The 27,889-nt window shown below is 37.8% G+C and overlaps 2 protein-coding genes across 8 annotated transcripts; both read right to left on the bottom strand.

The window, feature by feature from the left end:
• Positions 1-518: 518 nt before the first annotated feature.
• Positions 519-16,837, bottom strand: LOC103703957 (protein GDAP2 homolog). 7 transcript variants are annotated; one of them, XM_039126455.1, is made up of 15 exons: positions 16,193-16,741; positions 15,611-16,118; positions 15,334-15,411; positions 15,177-15,232; positions 12,256-12,375; positions 12,065-12,135; positions 11,758-11,851; positions 11,353-11,565; positions 6,997-7,251; positions 6,737-6,845; positions 1,912-1,979; positions 1,486-1,555; positions 1,316-1,390; positions 1,124-1,215; positions 519-1,028 (listed from the first exon to the last, which is right to left on the bottom strand). In XM_039126455.1, exons 2-15 carry the CDS (start codon positions 15,917-15,919, stop codon positions 947-949), a joined length of 1,692 nt encoding a protein of 563 aa, XP_038982383.1. In that variant the 5' UTR covers positions 15,920-16,118; positions 16,193-16,741; the 3' UTR covers positions 519-946. The 7 variants fall into 7 exon arrangements, 6 of the variants coding, with proteins under 6 accessions (XP_038982383.1, XP_038982382.1, XP_038982384.1 ...); XM_039126454.1 differs by having other exon boundaries at positions 15,611-16,036; positions 16,152-16,740; XM_039126456.1 differs by having other exon boundaries at positions 15,611-16,151; positions 16,226-16,740.
• A 1,262-nt stretch (positions 16,838-18,099) lies between these two features.
• LOC103703956 (mitochondrial import inner membrane translocase subunit PAM16 like 2-like) lies at positions 18,100-27,130 on the bottom strand. The gene is made up of 4 exons (XM_008787047.3): positions 26,853-27,130; positions 24,531-24,618; positions 18,574-18,704; positions 18,100-18,444 (listed from the first exon to the last, which is right to left on the bottom strand). Exons 1-4 carry the CDS (start codon positions 26,853-26,855, stop codon positions 18,322-18,324), a joined length of 345 nt encoding a protein of 114 aa, XP_008785269.1. The 5' UTR covers positions 26,856-27,130; the 3' UTR covers positions 18,100-18,321.
• Between the last annotated feature and the right edge of the window lie 759 nt (positions 27,131-27,889).

Below are 27,889 nucleotides of genomic sequence, written 5' to 3'. Positions count from 1 at the left end.
GGAGGAGGAAGCGGGCGCAGGGGGGAGGGGGGAGGAAGAGGAGGAGGAGGGGTGATGGGGGAGGCGGAGGAGGAGGAGGAGGAGGCGGCAGTGAGGAGGAGGGGGAGGGGAGGAGGCGGAGGAGGAGGAGGAGGCGGCGGCAGTGAGGAGGAAGGGGGGGTGTACTGAGAAAATTTCAAGGGCAATATGGTAATTACACTAAAGGTTAGTTTGGGTATTTTTTTTTTGGTTTTTGGGGGGTGTCCTTAGCAATAGAGGGGGTGTATATAGAACCACCCCTTTTTCAGGCATGGACGATAGAAAATATTTGGATTATAGGCTATACCGGCCCAACGTCATCCTAACCATCCGTTGTCCATTCAAATACAAGGAATTGAAGATCATCTTGTTAGCATTTAGCTCTATTCAATTAGAGTCGATCCAATAGCACAATTTTTGTGGTGGCCTGCAAGAGAATTACAACCCAACAAGAGAATGAATTCCAAGTTCCAAATGCAAGACATCCTCCCTCCCCTTCCTCCTTTCTAAAAACATTTCCATTCTTTCTTTTAGAATAATCCTTTAACCGAGTTCACAATCATCAAAGATACAAGGAAACGACAATGTAAATCTGCCCTACTGTATTAAAGGAAAAGGTCAAGTTTTACATTTGCTGCTTCCCGACAAATCGAAAATTCTAACTATACATCTATTTTTTTTCCCCTGTCAAATCTTTTTTCCCCTTTCTACAGATTCCTGCCTGCGAGCAAGAGAAAGAGCATGCTGCAAACAGCAAGAAAGCCACCGTCTTTAACGTAAACCGGGCACAGCGTTTATTTCCTATTCTTTCCCATTGTGGAAAATACAATCAAAGAATTCCAACTTGCGAAACTTGATGATTCAAGAGACGGGGAAATTGCCTTTACATGGACAATGATCAAACGAGACACTGAAGAAAACCAGGAGGTCATCCAGAGGGCCTTTGGTAAATATACTTTGTTCTTGGATCAACAATTAGACCCTTTCCTCCATTCACCTCAAGATCATGTCTGCAACAAAAAAAGAGAGAGAAAAGAAAACCGATTCAATAACCAAATTCTCCATGCATCAATTCATTAGAGCATAAAGGTTATGGTGCACTCACTGAAACACGAAGTCAGGAATAGTCAACTGCTCACGAGGCACATATCTGAACAGCTGCAAAAGTTGATCAACATATACAACCTTTTTCCACACCTATGTACAATGATTAAAAAATATAAGCATTCAGCTGAACAACCAATACAATGTGTGTGTGTGTGTGTGTGTGAGAGAGAGAGAGAGAGAGAGAGAGAACTTCTCCATCAACAAATAGCTGCAAAGAAAAGAGTGCAGCCCTCAGACCCAGGGTTGGATGGAGAACATAAATTGCCTGCAAATGCCGAGAGAATGATCACTTTGAACATGGCCATGGGTCTTAATGAATCCGAGGGGTAAAAAAAAACTGAGCTCAAACTTGGTACAAACATGTAGATTACGCTGGTGTTTTCGACCAAGTATCTGCTGCAAACGCTTCATCCACCCTAGATCTGGTTGCCTGTTTATTTTACATAATTAGCACAAACGAGACTCAACAAAGAAATAGAAACAATACTACCTCCCAAACGAAGTTAAAAACCTACAAAGCAAATTCATAAATCCAACCTAAAATATAAGTTGATCAAGACAAAACTCTGCATCAAATTGTGGGCAACAGAAAACCAGTTAAGTCTGTCTCTTGGCGACCACAATCGGTAGATACAATCCAAGATCTCCAGCCTCAGGGAGACTGGTCGAGGGGTCAAATTTAAGATACAAAAAGGAGCCAGAGCACTTAACTATGCAGACCTTTGAGCGTAAAAGATATTTTAAGATTGCTTCTTTTGAGATTCCAATCAATCATAACATACTTACAATTGTAAGTTTGCCGCAGAATGAAAATAAACAATTGTGTAAGGCTTCTGGATCAGGGGCTCAAACTCCTGTAGATGGAATATAATGTTAGTTAAACCCATATGGATATTACCAGGCGATGCAAATCAAGCAAAGAACTCCAGCATAATCTTGATAGCATCATAAGATAAAGAAATACTAGATTCCTCTTGCAATGATGATATCCACCAGATGTACAAACATTAGAACAATATGTTATTCCCATTGTTAGTGGTTGCCATAAAACCCACCCAACTTTAATTAGCCAGGACTCCCTGAAAAATGTATGGGTGCTAAGGAATCATAACAAATACTAGACTCCTCTTGCAATGACGATATCCAACGAATGTACTTAGAACAATATTTTATTGCTATTGTTAGTGACAAAGTTGCCATAAAAACCCCTTGCCATAACTAGCCAGAATGCCCTGAAAAATGTAAGCATGCTGATGAATCACAACTGTAACCATCAAGAGTTAGTGCTTGAGAACTCTTCTAAACATCGGTTCATGATAAAGCAGTAAAACATGAACTAATTTAACTTGGGGCCACAGCTAGTATGGCTGATAAGAAAGTTCGCAACTTTGAGATTAATGGTTTAAGTGATCAATCATTGCCTTGTGCAACCATGTGGAGATGATTGCTAACTTCGGGTGTGAATGGAAAGGTATACAATCGCACATTCTATGGTTAATCTAGTTACTAAGGTTTTGATTTTTGTTCCAAGATCCATTTAGATTTGAATATTGTAAAGTTTTTGAAAAACAATTTCTGATATCAATCCCCACACACAATATTATAGAGATAATTTACCCATTTTCTACTAATTGTTCTAAACTTTTTTTTTTTGGTAATATCAACTCAAGGTGAATCATCCATCATGATCTAATAAATTGGAAGAATTAATGTGCTGTTTTTGTTATATCCAGAATAAGAATTTCAGAATGATGTCTTTTTGACAAAGAGGAGAATATTTCAGCTGCATTTAATAATTCAAAATGTTAATGTTCCACCTTTAGTCCAACCTTTGACCATTTAAGCACAAGACCAGCTACCTTGCAATCAGCCTGCTAAGCACAGGAACTTGCAGCCAAACTACCACCTTATCGGTTTGAAGTCCACTGTTTAGTTTATTCAGTTATCTTCTCAGTTCATGAAAGTTATTGTGCACAACTTATCCTTTTTTTCTCATAGTAGTTAATGCATTTTTTAATTTCATTAGTGCCTATCTTGACATTCTTAATAAAGCCTTAGTTCAGCTAAATGTTCACAGGTTCCATTGAAGGTTAAAATGTTTGTAATGCAATTCCAAATATTATAAACGAAACAGAGAAGTCATTTAGTGGGGCTGAAGGTTTGTCTTCAATTTCCTGTTACCTATTCACACTTTTTCAAATTGAAATAGACCATTTGGCTTATTTTGTACAGTTCCTACTGGGCTGCTACAGCTGAAGGACTCATGCCTTAGAACCAGTATTTGGCTTGCTCTGCTTGAGCACTTCCTGATTAGAAGTAATTATCTTATTTCATTGGCCCAAGATGGTCGACTCATATGTTGCTTGACCAACATTTGTGTTTGCTATGAATATCATCCCTCCCCAAAGGATTAATGGTACAAATTAACAGATAGCAAGCCATCAGTAATTCTGTTCCTCCAATTTTATCATCCACCTAAAACCCATATTTGGAATTACACTATGACATAATGAGAACCCCCTCAAAGTATATTCTTCATTCAGTCTCATTGTTCCATAGGGTTTTGACTATTATATGGAATTTCTACACTGTAATGGTGTTAGATGGCAAGCTGAACCTCCTTACGCATTTCTCACCCCATTGTAAACTCCAAAGTTCAGCTCAAACACATAAATCTTCGATAGCCCCCAAAAAAGCCTGCATATCTTTCCCCATGAGAAGGACTAGTTCATCTGACATATGCTCAAACTACAAAAAGGTGCAAGAAGCGAAAGGGAGAATCAAGGAAACCATAATATTGAAGATTTATTAGTTAGACCATGATGTTCGATTGTTTTTCCAAAATTTAAGTGCCAACATGCTGAACCTTAAAAATTTTACTTAACTGGGTAAGTTTGATCATAAGGGCGCTTTTTGCATTTTCTCAGCAATAGTAGTTGCCCTGGCTTATCAGCTGAAAGGGTGTCTTGCCAGACATCATATGCTGAAGCCTTCTTTCTTTCTTCTTTTTCTCCTGTTTCCTTCTTCATTCTTTAACACCATCTATATCAAATCTCCTACCAAACCATCCAATTCCCTTTCAAAGTAAAACACCATATCAGATTTCTCCTGGGCTGAAATTAAACAGCCAATGATAACAGCCTTTAAAGCCATTTAACATCAAACTTTCACCCCTCACAGTAAGCCCTTCACTTTTCTCGAACATGATGTAAATCAAGTGAAATTATTCAAAATAGTTTGCCTACTACACAATTTTACCAAATCTCGAGACAATTATATTACCAGACACCCTAAAAATTTGTCTAATGTACAATTTTTGCAAATGTCAGGATAATTATATTACGGAAGATTGCTCCAAGGGTTCTACCAAACTCATCAAAATGTCATCTTTTCACAACCGCTGGAGCAATTACATTATGTAAGATTTCTTCAAGGGTCTACCAAACTCCCTAAAGGGGTCCCCACATCAAAAAACAATAAATGCCGCCAATGCATGTTACAACTAAATTTCAAAGAAATGCATTAACATTCTAAATTTACTTGTGCAATATAATATCCTACAATGTGTTGTTCGGAAAAGCAGTTGCATAGGCTGTCTAGGTGGTTACAGTGGGCTAGGGTTCAACCATCTAGGTGGTCCATATGTGCAGGCTTGCTGCCCAGCGGACACCTAAGAAGCTCGCTAAGCGTAGGCAAGTTAGGTTTGGACTGAAATTTCAAAAGTCAGGTACTGCACAGGATGGTCATGGTATTGGTGGGGATGTGGGCAGATTATTAACCATATTCTCCAATGCCCAGATACTTTATTTAGTTAAACTTTCAAAATGATGTTGGATTAACTTTGCATAGGTTCTTGTTGCATTAACCCACCTAAATTATTGAACTTTTTTTTGATGAACACTTAATATAGTTGTCTGGTTTGTCGTGAAAATTGCATTTTACTAGTTAACATGCATGCCATACTTGGATAAGTACTCGAGTAAATGCAAGTGTTTTAATTTGTATCTTCTTCTTTTAATATCTTTATTTATTTTATTTTGATTTGTTTAAATTCATACATATCAATGTTTTTATTTATTCAAAAATTTCATCGTCTACATTTTGCCTAAGCACGTTATGCAGTCCCTTGGCCCCTTGAAAACCGCAATCACCTTTCAAAACATTGCTAGCACTTATCACATAAGATGACTGAGTTTTCAATATGAATCATGAAGATGAATCATATAACCTTTGCATTTATGTGGGATACCAGAGTGTCTGGTAGACCTGACTATGTTAAACACTGACCTACTTTGAAATAACCAAACACAATATCTGGATTTGGTAAGCCTTTTCTTCCCCAAACCCAGGCCTTATATATCAACCCAGGAAGTTGGGTCTGAAAAACTAAACTTGGACAAGACCCGATAATTAAGTTTTTTACATGTCAAGCTGAAATTGGACCCAACCAACACGAACCTAATAAATGAATGGCTAGTGATTGGTTCCAAAACCTAGAGCTTAACAAAAACAATCTGGCATTGGTCATGCATCTTCTATATTGTGCTGGTTTTAGGCCAAGCAACTTGATGCAGAAGTATAAAAGGTCAAGTTCTAGTAATTACAAGAAAAATTTAGGTTAAGCTGGCCTACTTAACCATAGCCCGTGTATAATATCCCTTTACATGTATGCAGACCCACAATATATTAAAATCTAATTCACAACACCTCTAATCTTTCTCACAATATATTGCCAGTCCAGGCATCCTTCCCTCTTTCCACAAAAACTTACCACCATGGTATGCCAACAATAAACTACAGCGAGATATTCCACAAAACCCAATGAATGACTAACCAACTGTGCTTCTACCCTCCCCACCTCTCACACTTTTGTGAAGCAGTGAAATGAGATTCTACTCGTTGTACTGGGTACAAGAAATAAGCAGTCGAGGAAAAAAAATAAACTAGGTATTGTCATAATCTGTGTAACTCTTATTCTTTGTTTGCCAAACAGTTTAACATTTTAATGTGAGAAGCTATGGCTTCAATAGACAGAGACATGGTAAGGTTTGTTCTTTTCTTGAAGGATTTTACCATTTAAAATTTTGGTTATCTACTATTACTTTTTCTAACAGACATATACACATAAGGAGGTGGCCAGGTCAACTTAGGTGAATGGTGGAGCCTACTTTTTTCGGGGCAAATGGGCTGGGTCCAGTAAAGCCTATGCAGATGGCTATGTGTCCAACAATAATAAAGTGCTAGTCTCACTCTGATTACTTAAGCCTTTGCTACGGTGAAATTTTGTGATTTACATGGTAATGGAATCAATGGGTAATTCATATGGCATTAGTCAAGCACCCAATGTGTATCGACTGAAGAAGGAATGATTTTCAAGGCCATCTGAATGAGGAAGATGAAAAGGACCAACTTGTTGCAGAAAGCTTTGAATAAATTATTTTGATTTTAAGCATGAAATTTATGGATTATCAGCACTTTGAGAAGTTTCATAAATCATGTTGCTGAGTATTTTGTGGAAAAGTATATTGCAAATTAACAATCTAAAGTGCAAAACATAAGAGAAAACAGATCTAGAGAAGCAAATAATGTGATTCAGCATATGATTTGATACCTTCACTACATAGAGAACAAACCGTTCCAAATCAAGACACCGTAAAAGAAAGTGAGCTCCTACTACAACCATTACAGGACGTCCCTCACTGTCTACTCCACCACGATAGCTGAAATTAATAAGCAAAGACTACTAAAGATGTGATAATGGCTGAAACCAACTTAAGTCAGAATACAAGCTTATGGATGGAAGGTTTCACTGTGCAAACACATAAATTTTAGCATACGCATTTACAACCAGTATAGAAAAGAGAAACTTACACAATTTTCATTTCACCAATCTCTGAAAGATTAAGAGAATTTGCTTTAGAAAGATATCTGGAATGAAGTGAGTACTCCTCAGCTGCAGATAATGGAGGGCCACCTAGATCACCAAACCCCAGCAGCTTAGCACAGTTAAATCCACTTTGTGCTTGGGCCACCTTTTCCCACTGGTCCCTGCTTCGCTGATCAGGGTCCTTAATCAATGACATAAATGCAGGATCCAGATATGAATCTAGCTTGAAAGAATTCCTGCTGACATAGATTGATTAATGTTCTTTTAAGCATCAGTAATATATTCAGTAAGGAATCCAAATCTAGTCAGCCCCATCACCACCACCACCCCCCCCCCCCAAAAAAAAAAACCCCAAAAAATAAGAAGAATTCAGTGTATTTCCTTTGTTAATTGCAGAAAAAGCAAATTTACTGAAAAGGTCATTATCTTAAAACTAGTCTCCTTGCTTCTCCAACAAATTACACTAAAAAGAAAATATGCCAGAGAGTGCTGAAGCAGACCTAACCAACCTCATTGGCACACATACAAGAGCAAAATGCAGATAAAAAACTCGAAAGCAACTTACTTATACCTGTAGTCTAGTTATGTTATAATCAACTGCAGCAAGAGTCAAGCAGCTTATATCTATCTTCAAAGGCATATATAGACTTTCCATCACTTCAAGGTCATTAGTCTACAGAAGCAAAAATTAACCAGGGAGAAACCTTATAGCCCAATCATCCAGCTAACAAGGAGTGAACCACCCCTAAAAATAAAACTGACACATCACACTAGGAATTTAGTAGCAGACAAGTAAGCAAAGATACCTACCTTGCTATACTAACAGAATAGTGAAACCACCTTCATGGTTTCTATCCCACCAAGTGGCTTCTTGTTCCTACACTGAGAACTTAATCCATACAATAAATTACAGAACTTTTCAATTATTGCAAATAATATATCACCGGGAAAGCCTCCAACTAACAAGATAATAAATGTCTTTCAGACCCTCCATACTGGTTCCAACATTAATAGAAATTATTTTACATATTAGCTTTCTTGCTTTCAGTTTTTTCCTGGATACTAGTAACATTTGTATAACAAAAAACATGATATGTAGGTCATATTTTTTCTATATATAAAGACAAGGACACTTGAGGAATTACTGTGAGATTCTTCAAGAGAAAAGGTTTGAACACATATTGCTGACCAACTAACAAATGAGTTTGCATATAAGACAAGAATATTCTCCATCTCATGCAACTCTCACTTGCAAAATCAGATACAGTTGCTAGAGTTTCAAATTAGCTCCACCATATGCGCATTGTTTGGTACAAAAACATACTGAACAAGACCAATATATAGAATGGTCATAATTTAAAGGCTTCATTTGATTTCCAGGATTCTATTATGTATTGATATTTTATATGTACAATAGGTAATGTACAATAATGTTTTAGTTAGAAACTCAAGGGTCAGTTTTTATCAAAAACAGAATATAATTTGCCCCCTATTTTGTCAGAACATTGAATTACAGTAGTCTTTCAACTTGTGCACTTTCAAGCTATGATAATATTACATTTTAATAAATTGGATATGATGCCTAAGCTTCCATAATGAATTGAGCCATGTCAGCACAATGCATGGCAACTTTTCATACTACATTCTTGGCATGAATGATCTGCTTAAATGCATAGGCTTGAAACATCATAAGTTCATAACTCAACTGTACGTATATGTAAGACTTTTTCACTGCACCTTTGTAAACTATCATCTTTCACATAAACCCTTGTCAAACCAATATATGTCCATTAACCCTTGTAAAGAAATTAAACTGTGCACATCCAACCCTTGCATTGGCCTCCATTAGCTATTTTCAGTTAGGCTTGGCATTAAATAGATGAAGAAATCAAAAATTGAGCCATGTCAGCACAATGCATGGCGACTTTTCATACTACATTCTTGGCACGAACGATCTGCTTAAATGCATAGGCTTGAAACATCATAAGTTCATAACGCAACTGTACGTATATGTAAGACTTTTTCACTGCACCTTTGTAAACTATCATCTTTCACATAAACCCTTGTCAAACCAATATATGTCCATTAACCCTTGTAAAGAAATTAAACTGTGCACAACCAACCCTTGCATTGGCCTCCATTAGCTATTTTCAGTTAGGTTTGGCATTAAATAGATGAAGAAATCAAAAATTGAGCATCATCCCTTGTGAATCAAGTGTTACTACTAGCTTTGATTTAGCCATGGCCGAACTGCCTAGTTTTGTCGGCATTGTATCGTATCAACCATGAACTAGGATGGTTGATGGTCTCGGTATGATAGGCCTGAAGAGGTCCTAATCGGGCCGAACCGCTCAGAACCAAGCGGTTCCAAACAGTTCAGCCAATAAGGGCCTCATTCAAGCCTGACTGCCCGAGTAACCGCTCCCCCTCAATAATTGGGAAAGAAAAGGTCACCAAACCCTTTTTTCTCTATGTTCCACTTGTAGGCAACATAAAAGAGGATAAAGAGAGGGAGAGAGTTGAAGGGTGAGTACAATAACAAGGTTGGAGTCGAGTCTCAGGGCTCGCAAAATGTAACACAGATGTGTATCTACTTGGAATTGAACATATGCATGTACATTGTATTTCCAAATTCTTAATATAAGTATTTAACATTTTCAATGTTATACTTAATTTAACATGTATTATATAATCACACTATTCTTTAAGCATGTAATATAAAAAATTAAAGTATATTACATCCAGACATCATAAACGAACACAGAAAACCTTATTTTCCTCTTAAAACAAAATAAAGGAACCTTAAAAACCTTGAAAACAAAAAAAAAAGGATTTTTTTTTTTATGTATCATACTGATATCATATCGGTCTCCAAATGGTATATACTCTAGTAGCAAGACTGCTAACCTTGATTACTACTGTTTTCTGAGCTATGAAATCAAAAATTGAAATACATAAGATGAAAATTTAAATCACAGTCTTGGTTGATATTGTCAAGTTCCATTAAATTATGATAGGGGCAAGTGATGCATCACCTATTGCGTAACTGGACACTCCTAATAAGTCTTGCAGTATCGCATTAGATAAGACAATGAACTCCTTTTTCCTGTCACATATTTCTATTATCACTTTATTACTAAAGGAGAAGAACCTTAGGAACCGCCTCCTTATTCCCAATATCGGAGACTCCAATTCACAAGATCCATTTCCATTTGCACAAAAAATTTCCTGTCTTATACGACGATTATCCTTTTTTACAAACACTTGGCTTGAAGACATGTTTTAACCATGTAATTCATTTAATCCACCTTCGATTCAGGATCATCAAATATCTCATCACAATTATAACTTTATAACCCTTCCAACTACCCAGAATCTAATTATAACTCGGCAAAACCATCAACCAACAGCGCTTCCTTCTATGCTCCTCTTGTCCTCCCGAACAGAAATCCACTTTCAAGTAATTTATCTCCTCACAAAGTTGAAAAGTAGCAAAAATTTAGGTTTCATTTCTATCGCCTTTAGCCAAATCAAACCCCTTGCCCCTCTCGCACAACCTCACAACCTGACAAGTCATCTTTTGACACTTTTCCGATATTCATTCAGCATATGGGTCAGGATCTCTCAATCCACCAATCCTACAAGTAGGTAAGCAACAGGCAATGGTGATACTTATTTGTGATCAGACTCAAGCACAGAAGATAATTTTGGTATCCATAAGTTGCTGAGAAATAGTACAGGACTTTGCAAACGTGTATCACTTTCTAAAGCTCATTATGTACAAATAATGGAATGGGTGGTTTGAATTTGACTTTCAGGCATTGAGGAAGGGAAAACTATTGCAAAAAAATGATTTATTGCAATGGTGAGACGATGCCCAAGTAATCAGTAATTTGTTTTCGTATTGTATATTTTGACGGATTCCTAAAAGCAGAGCTCCTTGAGGATCCTCTGCACTTTCTCGTCATATCCATAGTTTTCTAATGTTTTCTGGTTTGCTTCCTAAATGAAAGTTATGCTTTATAAATAAGATTAATATCAATGCAGAGCAATCTTGAGCATATGAAAATAGTTCACTGAGATAATGCTATATAATAGGAAGCGGCTGGAATACATCTCTCAAGTTTTCGAATTGAAAAGAACAACTAAGAATGGATTGAGTTCCTTGCACTATTGTCATGGTCCTGGGGATCATGCTGAGGCCTGTCTTTTAGATCAGAGAGTTGGAAACTGACTTAAGGTTAGCACACCAAAATAGCTACCAGAAAAAAACTAAATGAAAGATTTTTGGAACTAACCATCTTGTAAGCTACCAAAAATGAATCAGACTTGGTACTCACCGTCTCGCTGTCAGTCCAACATCAGCAACAGGAGAAGCAACTGGGGATGCTAAAGGTTTCGGAACAGACACTGACACTGCAGGCAATGGTTTTATTCTGATCTTTCGTTCATCTATTACTGTCTCACCATTCTCATCCCCTACATCTGCTGGAAGCTTAGACACTGCAATCTCTTCTTCATGCTCATCCCTAGGGAAGTAAAGTGGAAGTAATCTGCATAATGAACGGATATCAGAATGGAAACTAATGAAACAAACCAAGTATATTGTCACATGATATTAGAGACTTCCAGAGAAAAAGACTAGTTATGGCATACGAGGCAGATCACAGTGTAGAAACTTCTCTTGGAACCTTCTCTAGATGCCATATTTCTTTTTCATATACTAGGCATGGAGAAGCAGGTACCTTTTATATATTTCTGTATCAGATGATGTGGTAGTACAAAAAACAACTGCAGTTATTTTATCCTTCTGCTTCTCCAGAAACCGCCTGACAGTCCCTAACCCATTCTCAGAAGACAACTAACATCAATAAAAATAAAATGGCAAAGAAGAAGATGTAATAAAAGCATATGCAGAATGCCGCACCACATTGAGCATGAGCAGGTCTGTGGATATCCACGAATAGAGATTAGGTTAAATAAGTACAAAAAGGCAGCATGTTCATGATAAAAAGCTGAAACCCCAATGTTAAAGCATCTTGCATTACTCACTTATTGCAACATGTGCAGCTGGCTCGCGAGGATAGTTCTTCCCCTCTGTATATATACAGCCTGTGGCAATGCTGCATAAGGGTGTCATGGCCTATAGTTAGTTTCATCTATTAGAAAAAGGTACAGGCTAAGCCTCTAAAATATCCAGAGTTTAAAGCATTTAAACATTTAAAGCATTCATCACACGGCACCTTCGAAAACCACTCTCAATCAGAAGCTCCAAGCAAGAACGATAGCAATGGCTAAGTGCATTCTCGGCAGCAGTATGATACTTGACAGCATACTTAGGACCAACGGTATGAATAACCTTTCTGAAAGATAAAGTTGAACAAATGCTAACCTAGTTAGTGTGCACCCAGAAAGCAAGATTACAATGGATAATATCCAGAATAACTAAAAATACATAGGACCAACAATATTAAGCAAGGTTCGCCACATCGATGCATACCATCCCATATCGGACATGCCATACTATACCGGTACCAAACCGAGACTCGGTACGGAGGGTATACTGAGTCTTGGTATGCCGAACCGACCCCATACCGAGCATATTGACACTATACCAGCATGATACCAATATGGATCTGGTACTGAGATTGCGATCCTTGGCACTAAGTATTTGATAATATATCAATAAAAATAACCTGAAGAAATCACACAAATTGGGAATCATGTGTTATTTAAGATATTTTAGGGGCATCATTTTTACTTGAATTGGCCACATGAGATGCCTTACACACTGTTCCATGCAATGCCTTGTTAGCGAGAGAAAGGAATAGAATGGGAATGGGGCAATTTGTGGATATAACCGAAACTATTTCAACTAGAAGTTGGGTTAGGCTAGAACTAGAGCAGTGGTATAAGGTGGGTCCTATATCTCATTGGACTTGTGAAGAAATCTTAAGTTTTAGTTTATAATGTTTGAGGACATATTTTTATGGTAAATCGATGTAGAGGGCATAATGCAAGCTTCAAAGTTACCAAGCGGAAGACCCAAACAAGCTATGGTATAGAAATAAATCTAGGCCTAAAATTTTGAATGCAATAATTACTCTTAAAATCTAAAGGTTAAAGGATCTAGATGCCAAGGACAAAAAAAAACTAGAAAAGGGATGACTAGTAGCTTCTTGCCTCACTACCAGAAGGGTCTCATCATCGCCAAGGATTCCACCAACTTACACCTTTGACATACTCTATGACTAAGAACTCTACCAACTAGCCATCACTATTCCCCCGAGTCCACCAGGGTCTTGCAAAGTCCATCATGCAGAAAGAGAACACCATAGTGCAGCCAATAAAGAAGAAGCTTTATTAATTCTTCAATGATTAAAATTGAGTACATAAGAGTATTTGCAAGATAGGTCTCCAAGACCCATAGAAATCCCATTTTTAGGTCTTGTAAACCGATTAACAAGTGTTTCTAGAAGAGAAAAACAAGAAAAGTTGACAAAAAATTAGAAAAATCATTCTTAATTCAACAAGGCTACAAAGTGGCATAGTAATTAAGTTGAACTTCGTCAGCAACACGAATATGACAGGTTATCAATAAAGTGCCCATAACTTCCTCATCCAATCTCTGATGAAGATGATTCAAGATGCGTTGAAAAGCTAACTCGATGCCAAACATCTTCAAAATAGTTTGAGCCCGAAATTCAACTTGTGCCGATTGTGATAATGCTATCTTTAGGATTAATGTGCACTAGGCTGCAAGTTGACCAAAGCTTAAGCTTATTGGACACTTGTGAGTCAAGTATTACCTTTGTGTCTTTGCTTCATCGAGCCTTAGGGAGGCCATCCAAGAGACTTGCGATAATAAAAGGTGCAAGCTTGGCCCTCGATCTTATTCCAACATGGTTTTCTATGCATCCATGACTCTCTTCAGTTTTGAGGATGTTTGGCAATGTTTACCCACCCTTTGAGGCCTTAAATCGTGAAAATTGTTGTAGAAGGGTCTAGAATCGAATAATCATAGGGTCAAGTGTTTCCGGCCTGCATCATAAACCTCCAAGTGTGTTCAAAGTCCTCAAATTGGTTGTTTATGATGCACGATGTATCCATCTTAAAAATTCATAGTGTTGAATTAAAATACAACCTCAGTTTGATCAAAAAGTCATTTGCTGAACCAAAGTATGCTCAAAAAAATACTCCTAGGGAAACTACTAGTAAGATGAGAGCCCTGATAGGAGTAGAAAGCATTCTCTTTTCGGGTAAGAAATCATTTTTTTAGACCCATTTTGATTTCTTTTAATAGGTTTCCATGAAGAGCAATGTTTTTTTAAAAATAAAATTATTAATGCAATAACTTTTTGATGATAAGTTTCCGTGTAGAGTGACATTTTTTGAAAAAAAAAGAAAACTGTCAATACAATAACTTTTTGATGGTCCAATAAACACTACATGCAATATTGCTCAACATCTTGCGCCAAACCATTCAACGTAGAATTCATGGGACGCAAACCTATCATATTTAATTACCTGGCTAGGAGAGATGACCAAGCTTGGAACGGATGGGAGGTAGCGTTGTGGTTAGTTGCAAAGAGGCAATCATGGCGGAATATGTTTGTTGAATAGGACTTGTAGGTCAACCTCGTTGTAGATTAGGAGATATAAGATTATGGCCAGTTTGGGAACCAAAGTTACTAAAGAAAAATATAACCGGAAGATATTGAGCTCAAGCAATATCAAGTCTTTCAGACCTAGCAGCTGGAAATTTCAGACTTGGATATCATATTCACTTCACAGTATCTCCAGAAATCCCCTCCCTTCCACTTCTTAAGCGTTTACTTTATTTTTATTAAGAGCCATGCTTGTGCGCACCCAAATCTGCACCAGGTCCAGCTATAGCTTCTGATTTTTAGCATTTATGCTCGAGAGTGATGTTTTCATGAGCATCTTTGTAGAGACAAAGTCCATTAGAATTTATTACCATGTTAAGTGGATAACAAGGATGATTATAGTGATGGAAGTGCATTAATACTTAAATAAACAAGCAGCTGAATTTAGAAAATCATGCTGACCTCCATAAAAAATGATTTTATCCTATCTATTGACTATGACGGCTTGACAACTTTTGCATAATGAGTACTATTGTTGCGGGACTGCAGACACCAACCTAGCAGGGAGATCATATGCATTGGTCACTTTTGCCATTCCAGTTCGACATCCACCCTGCAAGGAATACAGAAATCTGATCACTGTCAATTCTCCATTCAAAAGAAGCCAAGATCAGTTGAGCTGATTAGAATTTTGCTACAGTATCCCGAACTGACCAATGTAGCGCATTCTTCTGCAAGACCAGGTCCAGCAGCGGCATGCAAACCAGGGCTGCTATGTGCTTCTTCCAGGCTCTACCAAGCAATTCAAATAACAACTAAGTCTTGAATCCAACTGAAAGCATTATACCCTCCATATTTTGGAAAATTGATAAGCGGAAATTGATAAACTATATAGAATTTTAAAACTGGTTTTAGTCAGAGCCAACCCTAGATGAATTCAGAGTACATAGGAACATGACCCGATGCTTTTTCAATCCTTAGAAGTGCTCACCTCATTAGTGGAATTCACAACAGCATCAACCTCAAGATTCCACGGGTTCCCACGCCACAGATATATCTTCGAATTGATTTCATGATCCACGGGAAACCTCGAGACCACCCCATTACCCACGGTCTCAGCTCCCGAAGACGAAGTGAGAGGATCCGAAAAGTAGGAGAAGGGCGACGAAGGATCCCCACCGCCGTAGGCTCGCTGGTCCGCATCGCTCCACCTCGGCACCTGATCGAGCGTCACCACCACATCTCCGCTGTCCGTCGCCATCCCACCCCGCGTGGCACCTACGTCCCCACGCTGGTACATCTCTCAAGCCCCAAGATCAAATCTTTATGCCTCGTCTCAGCAGATATCCCCAATTAACCACAAAAATCGCCACAAGATTCAATCTTTTCAAGGGAACTCCAGTTTAAATGCGAGAATCTGAAAACCCGAATTCCTCTCAGAATATATAAAAAAATGCATCAACTTCTACGTGGAGAGCGCATCGCCTCCAAACCCTAATCTCAGAACTGGGTGAAATGGATCGAGACGTAACCTTGTTGAGCTTCGGATTGAGAGAAGCGAATGAACCCTAACCTCAGAACTGGGTGAAATGGATCGAGACGTAACCTTGTTGAGCTTCGGATTGAGAGAAGCGAATGAAATTTGTGAACACAAAGCAGGGCCTTACTCCTTGGGAAACGCCTTGTTGCTCTAATCTCCCCAGATCCGGCAGATTCGGGTGATTGGATCCAAATTGAGCTGGAGGTCTCCACGTACTCACAGTTTCCGATTGATGCCGGAACCCTAGAATTGGGTTCGCGGTGCAGGAGCAAATATAGATACCAAGAGGAAATTAGATAACAAGCTTTTCGGTATGATTTGGTCCGAAAAAGATGCACCGCATGGCTTCCCGGATGTTTCTTTACAACCCTAATAATTCGCGAATACAAACTAAGAGCAGAAGAGATGTTATCACTAGCGTCTGGTAAATCCTTATTACGAGGAATTTATTTATATCAGAAAATTTTGCACAGCGAATTTCGTTTGGGTCATTTGATGAGGATTGTGCCGATGATTGGATGAATATTTCCCCATAACCTTGTAGCTTCCTTGAAAATGATATTTTTAATCAATAGACTTCAAATTGAGTGTCTTAAGTAATTGGTAATCTTATTGTTGTATCAGCCAAGATTTTGTCGCGATCTTGAAAAAAACTGAAATGTTTTTGAATTTTCCAACATGTCCAACAAAAATGATTCACCCATAAGGATGCTATCAAGTCTAGTAGGATCCGGGCATCGGACTCGACTAGTCGGAAGTTGTACATCAATTTTATATTTTAAGTACAGATCTATTTTGTATTTGAATCTCTCACCATTCAGAAATCAAATTTATATTTAGATCAAGTAGAGATATGGATCAAATAAGATATGAAGTATCCTGTTCGTATTTGCTAAAGTTTAGTTTCTCAAGAAATATTTTTTAATATGCTCGATGGAATCCGGTAGGATAAAATGCCAAGGAAAGTTTCTAATTCAACGAACTGGGATGATGCTTCCCAAAAAAATGAACACGTAGAGCCCATGGAACTTTTTCATCGCGATGATCTTGTGGTCATATATAAAAGCAATGATGAAAAACAAGGCCCTGAAGTGACCGAAGAATCCCTACTTTGACTAGATACAGATATGTAATTCTTGAATCAGATCATGATGGCCAAAAGAATAATAAAAAGCAAATTCAATGAGCCCTTAATGGAAGTGTGGTTGCTCGAGTAAATGCAACTTATTTTGTTGGCATTTTTTATTCTCAAGAAATCAAGAGAAGAGAACAAAGGATAAATGAGAATTAGGTAATTCAAGCTACAGAAAGAAGCACAGATAGCACTTCTTTGCAGCTAGTTCTAGAGACCAATAACAATAAAATTAGGTGACCGCACAGCCTGGACCAAGAAGGCAAAAATCAAATAACTTCTATTTCGAACATGAAATGCTACAGAATTAACAACGGCCGCTTTCTGAGAGATGGCGGTGGGGAAGAAAAGAAGAGAAAAAGAAAACAAGAACGCTTGGCGGCCCTAACTGATTCGATGGGGAAAACACTCCACTTGCAGTGTATAGCAACCAACCTGAATAGGAACTCTCTAATTTTGTATGTATTAAGATATAGATCATCTACCGTTGGCCTTATCAATTTATCTGCAGACATAGAAGTCAGTGATTGGCTGAGCAATAAGCAGAGTCCAGCTGACACTACCAAACTCATATGTGACACCAATCCTGCTACCATATTCCTGCTGAATCGAATGGTGCGTGATTGGTGGCAGTACTTTGATATAGTTGAACCTGTTAGAAACAGTCTTCCGGGTGTAATGGATTAAAGTTTTGGGTCCTGCATGTTACTAGGTTATGGAAGACTGACCTTTGAAGGAGGAATAACAAAATGATGATCAGAGAGGAAGTTTGTGGGGTGGAGAAGGTAGAAGAAAACAACACAAGCTCTACACCTTGAATTTTTAATCGATTTATTAATCTTACTCCATAGGAATTTGCTCTTCTTTTATCAACTTTACATCAATTGGCAAGTTACGCTAAAGCATCTTGAGATATGAGAACATTTGTATATATACAAGCTACAATTTCAGAAATAATATGGGTAAAAACTACTGTATAGAACCAGAACAGCAAAAGCTGCTTTCAGACTAGTAGACAGGTACTTGGATCTCAAGAATTTGCCGGACTGTTCTGTTGGTAGATAGCTTCTAAACATTCTTTAGCCCTGTGAACCTTTGACTGAAGGTAGAAGCTCCCATGCTGAGCATTCCTCTCAAACAAAGTATCATACTTCTGCACGTATAACATTAAGCTACTGTTATCGAGTCCGTAAAACAATTATATACACTGCATAAATAGCATACAAAACTCATGGCTAATTACAACAAATGGGGAAGAAAATCTTTAAGAGGGTGGAAGAACCTGCATGACTTCTTCCCATGTTGCATGCTCAGGGATTCCTAGGATCTGCCTGGCTTCCTGTTCAGTCATAGCTCGGCTTGCTCTGCGAATATTATTAATGGTTTCTTGTGCAACACCAGTTTTGTTGGCATCTACAGAAACAGGAATATAAGTTATGTAGGACATATATGTATTCTTGGGCTTAAATTTAGAAGGTAGATAACTCGGTTTAAAGTAAAATTTGTTCCCTCTGACCATCCCAGAGGATGTATCCATAATTTTAGTGTCACAGAGCTAGAATATGACAAAGTGAAAGAATGCAGATCAGAAAATAATTAATCATATAAATAATAACTCAGTGAGTACTCTGTGAATTACTTTCCTTAGGAAGTAGATTGGGAGCTTTCATATATATATAAATATATATATATATGGTTTCAAATCCTAGGATGCCAAGACCAAGCATCGGGAACGGACCGTCGTTGTCCCAGCATCCATATTAACACATCCTGGGATATCCCCCATTCCAAGTGTCGGGGCGAAACGGGGACAGCAACACATTCCATTCCACGGAAAAACCACGACAACCCAGTCCCATGAGATTTAAAACCTTGTATACATACTTGCATGGTTACAATGCATAAATATACATAAAGGGAGGGAGAGAGAGAGAGCACTTGATGCCTTGCCAAAGGCATAGAAAGGTTCATTGGTTTCACCAAATCATCGAAGCTGGAACATGGGATTGCACTAGTTCCATCCAAATACCTTGGATTGGAATTTAAATACTACTTCAAAGCTATGATTCCTTCGTAAGGAAAAGTTTTCTAACTTAAAACAAGAGCTACGTCCATAGAATAAAAAAGTAGCAAAAGTTGATAAACTAAAAAGCCACCATAAAAGCATGGAATTAGCAAGTGCCAAGTCTTAAAGACATAAGAACAAATAATCCAATATGGACACATTTATAGCACAACACACCACAAAATTATTCAAAACAAGTAAGATAATGAAAGGAACTAAGGAGCCAACAAAAACTTCCAAGTTAAATGAATAAAACAAATATAAACTAGAGTTTTGCATGACAATGCGGCAATGATACGTGAACAAGAGGTTTTTGCTAAGTCCAAAGATGTTGACTCCATGAAAGATGTTGAAAACAAACTTATCTTCTAGGTAGTATTTGGATGTAGAATAAGTGGGAGATATCCCCTGGCATCCCCCACTTATCGTGCCAAACACTCTTCTTGACCCCCCCGGAATTGAGTAATGCTGAATAAGTGAAGGATATCCCTCACCATCCCCCACTTATTATAACAAACACTCTTCTAGAACCCCCAGAATAGAGTAATGCAGCGGGAGGGGGGCCATCTTCCCATCTCATGGCATAAAACTATTCCACCAATTGGGTTAGATTTGTGATGCGGAACTGGACGGAATCCTATTCCACATAATTATGCTTTTGCCATCAGCTATCATTATTGGGTATGGGAGGTTCAGGTGGGCTTATATCTTCACCTTCTCCTCACCGCCTTCCTCTCCTCCTATCTCTCTTCTTCTTGCATGGCATCTCCTCCCATCATCCATGCTCTGGTGAGCACCATAGGGTCGGTAAGCTGCTACCGGTTAGAAATCTAGCATGGGCTATTCGCTTAGGCCTCCTTTGTGGTCATCCTCTACTCTGTCTTCATAGTCATCTACTCCGGTGACAGTTCCTTCCCAAGGAGCAACACCTTGAGACATCCACTAGCCCAGCTAAGCCACCTCCTTACTCTCCAGCATGCATACCCTACACCCTATTATGAGGTGGTTGATCTCATATATGGAGATATATGGATTCTATGCTGGGTTTTTAGTCCGAACAATTTGATCTCGGAAAATATTGCAGCTATTCTATATGGATCTTATCATGGATGCTTGCATCTATTGAAGGTTTTGCGCTTGCAGAGCTAGATTTACAAAGTTTTTTCAGTGAAAAATTACATTCTTTGGAATATGTATTGGTTACCGGCCACATTTATGCATTTTTGCTGCACTATATCATGGTTGTGGCTCTTTCTGATGATTATAATGGTTAATTTTTTCCAAAATGGACGTCTAATCCAAATCTATAGATGCATGTGAAAATAATGGAAGATGGAAAATATTGAGATGTTTTTGTGTTTTGATTACTTTGCTTGAGCTTATTTGCTCCCTTCTAAAATGATTGTGCCTCCTTTTGCAATTAAGCAACTTTACATCAACTGGCAAGTTACGCTAAAGCATCTTGAGATATGAGAACATTTGTATATATACAAGCTATAATTTCAGAAATAATATGGGGAAAAACTAGTGTATAGAACTAGAACAGCAAAAGCTGCTTTCAGACCAGTAGACAGGTACTTGGATCTCAAGAATTTGCCGGACTGTTCTGTTGGTAGATAGCTTCTAAACATTCTTTATCCCTGTGAACCTTTGACTGAAGGTAGAAGCTCCCATGCTGAGCATTCCTCTCAAACAAAGTATCATGGTTACTGGCCACATTTATGCATTTTTGCTGCACTATATCATGGTTGTGGCTCTTTCTGATGATTAGAATGGTTAATTTTTTCCAAAATGGATGTCTAATCCAAATCTATAGATGCATGAGATGTTTTTGTGTTTTGATTACTTTGCTTGAGCTTATTTGCTCCCTTCTAAAATGATTGTGCCTCCTTTTGCAATTAAAATGGATAATTCCATCTAAAATAAAGTCCATGGGTGATATTCATGTTATTGTGGCACAGATTGAACATCTACAATTTTAAATTATTTGTGCTCTCTAGCTTAGGCATTAGGTTATTAGCTGCCCCGGATCATGGTAGTTCCTTGTGTTGTAATTAAAATGGTTTCTTGCTTATATGATAAAGCCTAATCTGAGATCTGCCTGGTTACTCTAAAAAAGATGGAGCTTGCATAATTGTTAGTTCTTTTGTGTTCAGATACATTTACACAAGGGCCTAACTTCATGGTTGATAGTTCTAAATCGTTGCACCATTACATGCATGCTTTGTGAAATATTAGGCTATGATATTGAAAAACCCCATGGCATTATGTGGGATTAGTTACCCTACAAAACTTTGGTAGAAATTTGGATTTGTTATAAAGTTTTGGGAGGTTAACTACATACTCAAAAGTACTCATGAGATTGCTGATAAGTACTTTTTTTTCAGACTTATGGGCTCAACCTATATATTGTCTAGTGTTTGTTGGTATGCATTATTGTTATATGTTTGCCTGATAACCTACTTGGTTTTACCCTAGAATGCATCAAATATGAACTTGTAGGCTGTGCTTGCATTTGCTTTCAGTTGGATCCCATTTTGCAATCATGTGGAATTCCGTGTTCCGTTCGCTAGGTTAGTTAGGAGCTCGCTAACTAACCGGGGACAGAATGAAACGACCATAATAAAGACGCTATGCCGGTGATAAGCCGGAGGAAGGTGAGGATGACGTCAAGTCATCATGCCCCTTATGCCCTCGTCGGGATCTTTTTTTTTCCCTATATTTACATAAACATAGGAAGGATGCTGTCCATGTGCAACTACTAGTCACAAGCTATATGCTAGGACACCTTCTCATTGGCCATAGGGGTAGGGAGTAGTGGATACTAGTGGTCAAGTCCTACAACCAAGAGGTGGGCACATGCTACATCTGGACCTAACTAACACGACAGCATATGGACCGATGATGCAGTGCATGGTGCAATCAGCAAGTATTATAACCAGCTGGCCCATACCAAGCTTCGCAAAAGCCAGCCGATTTACAGATGAAGACTTTAACATGCAAATATTTGATTTGATTTGGAAGTTTTCACCGGATTTTTCTATGGATTTTCTATTGGAGATGACATCAAATTTTAGCCAAATTTCTATATTTATAGTAAAATAATTCTAGCATATTTTCTTATTATTGAATCCTATTTCAAATATGATTCTGTATCGGATTTAATGCCTGAGTTAAGGTTAGAGGCTTGTGGGATTGACATGATACAGTAAGAATGGTTATATTGCTTGGAGCGAACTCCAAGCTAATATGAAGTGCATGGATACAAGTTATATGCCTGAGTTAAGGTTAGTGGTCATGTCCTATATATGCATCTAATGTATTGTATGAGGCTGTCTTTTGAGTTAATAAAAATTTCTTTAAGAAAATTTTCTTCGCCGAAGGAAAAATTCTTCTACTTTGCTTCTATTTGTGTGCCATTTTTCGAATTGTAATTCTGGCAATCAAATCACCCCTTCACCCATGCCTGCTGCATCACCTGACCCATAATTTCGCATGTATCATGAGCCTGTGTTGAGAGTGCTGGGTATGGGATAAGCATCATCACTTCCCTATAGCACCAACCCCCAGGTGGTAAGAGGGTAAAGTTCATCAACCATTTTGGCTTGTTGCCACATCACTAACTAACACCATTGCATAAAGTGTCTTCACATGGAGCCACACACAAGATAGGTAACTTGACATCATCATGACGGAAGAGAAAGCATGGGGGTTCTGTTTAAAGTGTCAAATCTACAATCTACAAGGGCAACAAGGCTACTGGGAAGGATCCATATATCATTTGTATGAGTGCTTATTCAAGATCGTGCCACCCCCCCCCCCCCCCACCCCAAAACACCCAAAAAAATGCAAAACAATCATTTGTTGGAGGCTAAAATAACGCTTACGATCCAAATCACATGCTCATGAAAAATTAATTCACCTAAAAGTTACCGAAGGAAACTTGGGCATTTATTACTTGGGACCATATTCATGATTTATTCAGCATTAAAGTATACAATTGTGAAATGATGCAAACCTAATGAGTAATGAGGCAATCCAAGGTAATCAATATACCCAGTTTGAATGTACATGTAATGAAGTTAGTACCAAATAGTTGTTAGCAATTTGCAAATATAGATAGGCATGATGAAATGGATAAGAGAATAGCAAATGCATAACACATAGGCTGACTCATAGGTAATATCCAAAAGATGAACTCCAAGCAAAGCTCTCTAAAGAGAAAAAGGGCTCAAAAGAAGATAAAACAAAAAAGCCAACAAAATAGAAGTGACCGAGAAAAGGCTAAAAAGAGAAGATAGGGGGTTTTTGAGTGGCTGACAAATAGGACAAAGGAAATGGGTTTAAGAGCGGGTTATGATTAAGATCATGCAAATCTGAGCAAAAACCTATATGGTCCGTCCATACAAAATAAAGTGGGGCTTCAAGAGTAAAAAAGAGGGGAAGGTAGGAGCAAGAAGAACATGAAGGGCAGCCATAGTTATGAGGAAGAGAAAGGATAAGATAAGATGAGTAACGGTGAGGTAAAGGACTGAAAATGGGCCAAGACAGGCCTAGAGACTAGATCTCCAAATCAATGAGAGCTAAAACAAAGAGATTCACCAGAGATGATGATCTCTAGTACCATCCACCGAAAAGAAGAATTACAAACAAGTCACACCAAAATAAATAATTGAGACCAGAAACCATTTGCTGGTTTGACATATGCAATCAAGCAAAAGATTTCTGCATGAAAAAAAAAGAGGGGTTGGCTTTGCAGCCAAGCTCAAAAAGATGATGAGAAAGACCAAAGAAAACCTAAAAGAATGCTGCAAGAATTTATATGTCATGGTTTGAGATGATATAGATTGCAAAGTTTGAAGAATACAAAGGTGATATAAGGATATATGAAGCTAACTTCTGATATATGAGATATAGGCTTAAAAATCATGATTACAAAGTTATAATGAGACTTAAAAAATGTATATATACTTGTCAATTACTATTGTGTTCAATCACACAAACTGGCTCAGAGTATTTGAAAAAGTGCTTTCTTTTTTAATATATACCTAGAACCAATAAATTGAAAAGGTATGTATTTACTTTCTTTATTTATACTAAAATAAGAAGAATGATGATAGCATAAACTACAAATATCCAAAAGCATGGAGAAGAGGAGGAAAAAACAAACTTACTCTCAATTGCTTTGCGATACGCTTGCAATACAGCCCTTCCCAATATTCCAGAACCCATTATAATTAAGTTGGCAAGAAGTTTTGCAGCCTAGTTAGACAATAAAAACAGAAGAAAACAAAAGAAAGAATTACTCTCAATAGGATGTGATGCAAAATAGTTCAACCTAATAAAAAACAAGTTATCTATTACAGGAAACAGGAACACGAATTTTCTACTGCGAAGGACATGTTTCACAAAATAAAACAAAGATATGACCAATATTCTACTAAAGCAGAATACAAAATATGACATGAATTACTGAAGGCAAAGATTGTGCTCCTTTGAAACAATCAACTTTATCCTGTTACGCTCTCACTTGTCAAAATTTATCTGTGTAAATATTTATAAATCAAGTATAAAAAGAAGAAAGATTATAAAATGTCGCATTACATCCCCGTGCCACACATGGAATATGTTGACAATAATCTACTTTCAAATAGGCCAAAAAAGAGAACCAAAAGTTGACAAATCCGTAAACACTATATATTTCAAGTTTCGCCTATGTAATTATGAATTCATCATCCATATTAAGTTTACAGGGAGAAAACGAGTCTAATATGTATGCGACTTTAATAGGTGAAGTTTTTAGTTGATTTGTTATTTACCACTATAAGCTTAGGCCCTGTTTGGATGCAGGTTAGGTGATGGCTTGGGCTGGGTTAGCAGTTTAACCAGCCAAATTAGAGCTCAAAATAGCACGTTAAACTTAAGTGGACAATGCCCCAAGAAGCAGCCTAATCCAGTTGATTTTATTTCATGGAGAAGGGAGAAATAAAGTCATGTTAACTATCTGGTGTCCAGTTGTAGCCTTAGTGAGTGCTGACATACACAAAGAAAAGCCTAAGCCTAATACAGAACTTTAAAATATAATTCTTGCAAAACTATCACAAAAATATAGGGAAACACAATTTATTAGAGCAACAATGGGGATCAATGACGTTAGCCTTATCTCCTTTATGTTGTTTCAGGTTTGCAACAACACAAACACCGTTGCCAGAATTATTGGTGAACACTAAGTCAAAGTACTGGATCTTTATGTTGAAGAAGGTTGATTTTCCACTTTAACAAGCCTTATCCAATCTATATAAGACTAGTTTGATGGATGAAAGTTTGTCAATAAATTTGAAGAACTTTCTGCAGCTGCCTTTGAACCCAACATCAATCCTCAATGCGTAAAGGCAACAAGGCAAGATAGACGCCTGCACACAAGCTAGATGGCCATTTGAAGGTAGAGATGACAAGGTAGGAAACCAGAAAAACCATATCATGCGAACAGACAGATGTTTCTCTTTACTTGTCATGATCTCCTCCTAAGTTACATGTTATCAATGGAGATATTTTACCCCCTATTTCTACAATGCTTGCAGACATGATAGCGAGGCTTCCTAATACTAGGACACTAGTCTGAGGTTTAGTTACCAGAAGCAGCTGCTGATGCAGGAGCGCACATATAGGGAACCAAACTCTCATATAAAAAAATTTTAATAGGAAATGCTTGAGAAGGGGGTGCAGCGATGAGTTTCCAAGGAAATTTCAAAGCAGATGCGCCACCCTGAGTGAATAATGCCAGCTACTAAAATCTAAGGGTATCACATCAATACTTAGTGCAAGTAAATCATCACACTGCCAATCTTTAACACATTATTGCCTGAATCAGGCATTTTTATATGAATTGATTTTTCTGCAGATCAACAAAAAGCTGCACAAACATCTTGTTCGTTAAAATTAATATGTCAAACACTGATATTTTAATAGTAACCCAAGGGCATTGCATAGATACTCAGCGCATTCTTCCTAATAGTATGTTTATACATTCAGAGAACTTCTCGGCCATGGAAATGCTACATCTCATCATCGGTTCCAAAGACCTGATTACCCAAATTCGACATCCCTAAACGAGATTCCGCATTTATGTATCAACTCAATGGTTTCAAAAAGGCATTCTTTTATCAAAAGTATTTGTCAAATAAAAAGGCAATAAAGGGTATGAGAGCAAGATCTGGACTTCATCTATTTGAACAATTGCTAATAAGCAAGAAGCGCCACCAATAACCACGAAAAGATAAAAGCACCGACTTTGATCATCAAGACTCGCGCCATCCATATGGGACCGGCTTAATGGATCAGAGAATGACCTATCAAGATTTGGGACCAAATGCCTTGCCAAAGCCCATGGTAAAACCCAAAGAAAAGATTCCACATCCATCAAATCAAATCACAGAAAACGAATAACAGAAAAAACGAAGAAGGATTTAAAGGAGTAATCGAGTGAAATAACTGACCATCGTCTCTGGATTCTTGGAAATCGATGGAAGGAGCTCTTCTCTGTTGACCAAGAGCCGAGAGGGAGCGAGGGAATCCCCTAGGGGCAGAGGAGTCGCTGAGGTTCTCGGAGGTCGCTCGCCAAATTGGGGTCGATGCCGGTGAGTTTCTTGGGGCCAAGGAAATAGAAAAGACCACGAGATTTTAGGAGGATCAATGAAGGCAGTTCCTATTATGGTGGTTCCTGGTCTGGGGAAGATGAAGGTTCCAGAAACAAGATTCTCACCCACATGAGCCAAGCTTTTAGATAACGGCCGTTGTAATGGTTTTACAGGAGTCCGTTATACTTGACGTATGCTTAACGGTAATGTAACCAGTGACCGTTATCTGGTCATTACTCTATTACAACGGTTGTTATGCTACCGGCATAGCTGCCTTGATTTGCTGCATACGTAATTCACCTGATATTTTTTAAATTTAAACTCGTTTATTAGTTTATTTTCAAATAATTCGAATCTAGGCAAGCACAGGCAAATAATAACTGTTGACGCCATTGTAATGGAATCATGATGTCACAGAAAACTTTAGTTGCAAATGTAATAATTTGCTAGGTTTTTTATTGGTTATGACTAATATAAGTAGCACGTAGCTATGTATATATTATCATGATCCAAAATGATAATCTCAATTTAAGTAGGAACACATTTCGGTAGATAATGACTATTATTAACGGCTATTGTTGTAAATGGATTCTCAATCTCATCCTCTCTCCGACTTCTACGGTGAAATATAGCTTTAACATTGATGATCAATTAGTTATAGAATAATCGTTGTTATACGCTTTATTGCTATGATTGTCTCAATGTACCTCAATCTTTTTTTATTTTTATTTTTTTAAAATTTTATTTTTTCTACCATCTCTTCACATTATCCACTCCATCTCTTTCTATCGTGAGCAAATCCTTTATCATCCCTAATCCCAAAATATTGGAATTTAGTGTCAATGGTAGTTTTAAGACAACCGGAATTGATTGTTTTCTTCGTTGTTTTCTATATA

The sequence above is a fragment of the Phoenix dactylifera genome, chromosome 5 (assembly GCF_009389715.1).
Source record: "Phoenix dactylifera cultivar Barhee BC4 chromosome 5, palm_55x_up_171113_PBpolish2nd_filt_p, whole genome shotgun sequence".
NCBI classification, from domain to species: Eukaryota; Viridiplantae; Streptophyta; class Magnoliopsida; order Arecales; family Arecaceae; genus Phoenix; species Phoenix dactylifera.
The sequence above is the reverse complement of the archived record's forward strand: the minus strand, read 5'-3'. Positions and strand labels throughout refer to the sequence as shown.